The sequence below is a fragment of the Penaeus vannamei genome, chromosome 31, assembly GCF_042767895.1.
Source record: "Penaeus vannamei isolate JL-2024 chromosome 31, ASM4276789v1, whole genome shotgun sequence".
Taxonomy (NCBI): domain Eukaryota; kingdom Metazoa; phylum Arthropoda; class Malacostraca; order Decapoda; family Penaeidae; genus Penaeus; species Penaeus vannamei.
This window is the reverse complement of record NC_091579.1, coordinates 5,649,260-5,651,759: the sequence shown is the minus strand read 5'-3', so window position 1 is coordinate 5,651,759 and position 2,500 is coordinate 5,649,260. Positions and strand designations below refer to the sequence as shown.

General features: G+C 39.4%; 2 protein-coding genes across 6 annotated transcripts in view; both read right to left on the bottom strand.

Moving 5' to 3' along the window:
• The window catches only part of LOC138867723 (thioredoxin domain-containing protein 11-like), a gene marked incomplete at its 5' end in the record, with an annotated part of 12,879 nt that extends 11,161 nt beyond the window's left edge, over positions 1-1,718 (bottom strand). Inside the window, 1 exon segment of the mRNA XM_070144310.1 lies at positions 1,588-1,718. Coding sequence (XP_070000411.1) covers positions 1,588-1,718 — 131 coding nt within the window.
• LOC113814963 (secreted frizzled-related protein 5) overlaps positions 1-2,500 on the bottom strand; it is a 157,478-nt gene that overhangs the window by 77,747 nt on the left and 77,231 nt on the right. The gene's annotated exons all lie outside the window — the stretch shown is intronic.

The following is a 2,500-nucleotide window of genomic DNA, read 5'->3' as shown; positions in this document are numbered from 1 at the left end:
TCGCATGTTTTGAAAATTCACATGCCAGATGTTACTAGTGAACATTTATCTCCATGAAGTATATAGCCATTAGAGACTTCTTTGGGGATTTATTGTTAAATGAGGAATCTGTCTAAGCTCTAACTTTTCTGCATAAATGTGTAAAGCTTTTGTCTTTTGCCTGAACAAAACATGTACAGGCCACTGTAACTGCTTCATAATGTTGCTTTTTACTAAGCTATTTAAAATATCAAATAACTTGTTTATTTGCAGTTCATAATGTACCTTTCAAGGATGAAAATGACTATACTCGTCAATCTATCAACCCATTATATATCTTGTTGGTGATAGGTGGCTACTACTGAAAAGTTACCAAAACTTTTCTTTATAGATTTTACAGGATTTTTGGCATCTTCACAACTGACCTTTCACACGTCTTCCAAATATAGTACACTGCCACCCTGACATGGTATTATTTGGCTGAATACTGAAAGGCCAACCAGATTTAATTGGATGAACAATTGACTTGGTAGTTGAGGCCAACCTCAGCACATGAAAAGCATGCTAAACTATAGGCCAAGTCAGTGATGGGTTGGCCTTATTCAAAAACAAAATTATGGTAATTTTCCTTAACACATCTGCATTCTTCAAACCATCCATTTTGGTATCATATGAACTCCTATCAATGTAAACCCACCATGAAAGAAAAAAAAAGAAAAAAAAATCAAAGCAAAACTAAACAAATCTGATCCTCTGAGAAATGTCTACCTCGGCCTCTGTTGCTTGTGATATCATTCAGAAGGTAAATCTTTCAGAGCTCTCTAGGCTCTATTTTGCAAGACAGATAACATAAGATTTCGCATTCCTGGTGGGGGGTTTCTCTAACATAGCAAAGAAAGCATAAATAATACTCAAGCTCACAATTTCCCGGCAAAACCTTATCTCCCCACCTATCTGATCTTGAGTTAAGCTTTACAGTATGGATGCACTAAGCAAGGGCAATTTGAAGATATTCCTATTGAAGACAAAAATGTTGTCGTCACTGCTACAAGAAATAATCTGCAGACATGAACAGTAATGCCACAAGAAAGAAAAGATCAAGGAAAGCGTTACTCGCAGGCCAAGTTCATTCACTGCTCCTTAGTTTCAGCTCTTTCTTACCGTGCATACAAAGGTGAAGACAATGTCTGTAGCAGGATGTTGGAGGACAGAGCCCCAAGCAACCCTCCCTCTGGGCAGTTCCTGAAGGGCATACCCAGTCATGGCAATTTAGATAGTTTAATAACGATCGTGACATGAAATTGAGGATTAAACTTAATGTATTCGTACTGTAAAAAATTACCTGGTCTTGTATCATTGCTAATGTTGCCTAGCAGTGATAAAAGCCATTATAAAAGCAGACTATTTGTCACTGAGAGCAACACACCCTCCATAGACAAATCTCCAAAACCAGGGTATCATCCAAACCCAAAAACTCAAACCTAACCTGTCCTACCTTCGATTTATTACATGTTTTGAGATACAGATGTGTCCTACAAAATTACCAAATTTTCCCATGACTGACTCAAACCAAGCTCCCAAATGACTGGAATATCGAACCCGACTCACCTGCTCTGCACCGCCGCGAAGGCCAAGAGCAGGACGCAGGTCAGCTTGCAGGCCAGCATGACTCGAGCAGCAAACACGCCCCTCGAGGAGCGCGACAGGGGCACCAGCGCCCAAAAACGTCCACTGTTCCTCTTCTCTCTCTTCCTCTTCCTCGCCGCCGCCTTCGACGCCTCCTCCTCCTCCTCCTCCTCCTTCCTCTCTTACTTGTTCCTCTTCCTCCTCGTCCTCAACCTGACCTCCTCCTCCTCCTCTCTCTTCTTCTTCCTCTTCCTTCCCCGCTTCCTCCTCTTCCTCGGCCTCCTCTACCCCGGACATCCCAGAATCATCTTTTAGGACCTAAATAAATCACAGAATCATGTTGTTTCGCCTAAAATAGATAGTTGCTTCTGTATATAGCCCTCTTTCTCGTCTTGTGTTGTGTTGTGTAGTAAACAATAGACGACGAAAGAAACTTTAATAGGATCTAGTTCAAGTAAAAACAAAAGAATATTGCGTAAGAAATACTATAGAAGTTATAAAAGAACTGAATCGTATCTTAAAGCCTTCAGAATCTATAAATATATGTGTCATGTAGTAAGTAATAGATGGAGAGAAAAGCATCGATGTAAATAGGATCGACAGATTAGAGAAAACAAAAACACATCGTATAAGGCGATTTTAAACTCTTGATTATATCTATTGAGTGTGGGAATCTATCCAATTGTTCTTTTTGTGGGTTCTGCCATATGATAAAGCCAAGGATAAGTGGTCTTATATTTTTTCAATGGCCTATCATCATTTGACAGCTCGAACAGCTCGAACACGAATGACAAATAAATTTGAACGGAAAGTCATGATGACGGACAATGCAATGGTTATAGTTTCTCTCTCTCTCTCTCTCTTCTCTTTTTTTTTTTTTTTTTTTTTTTTTTTT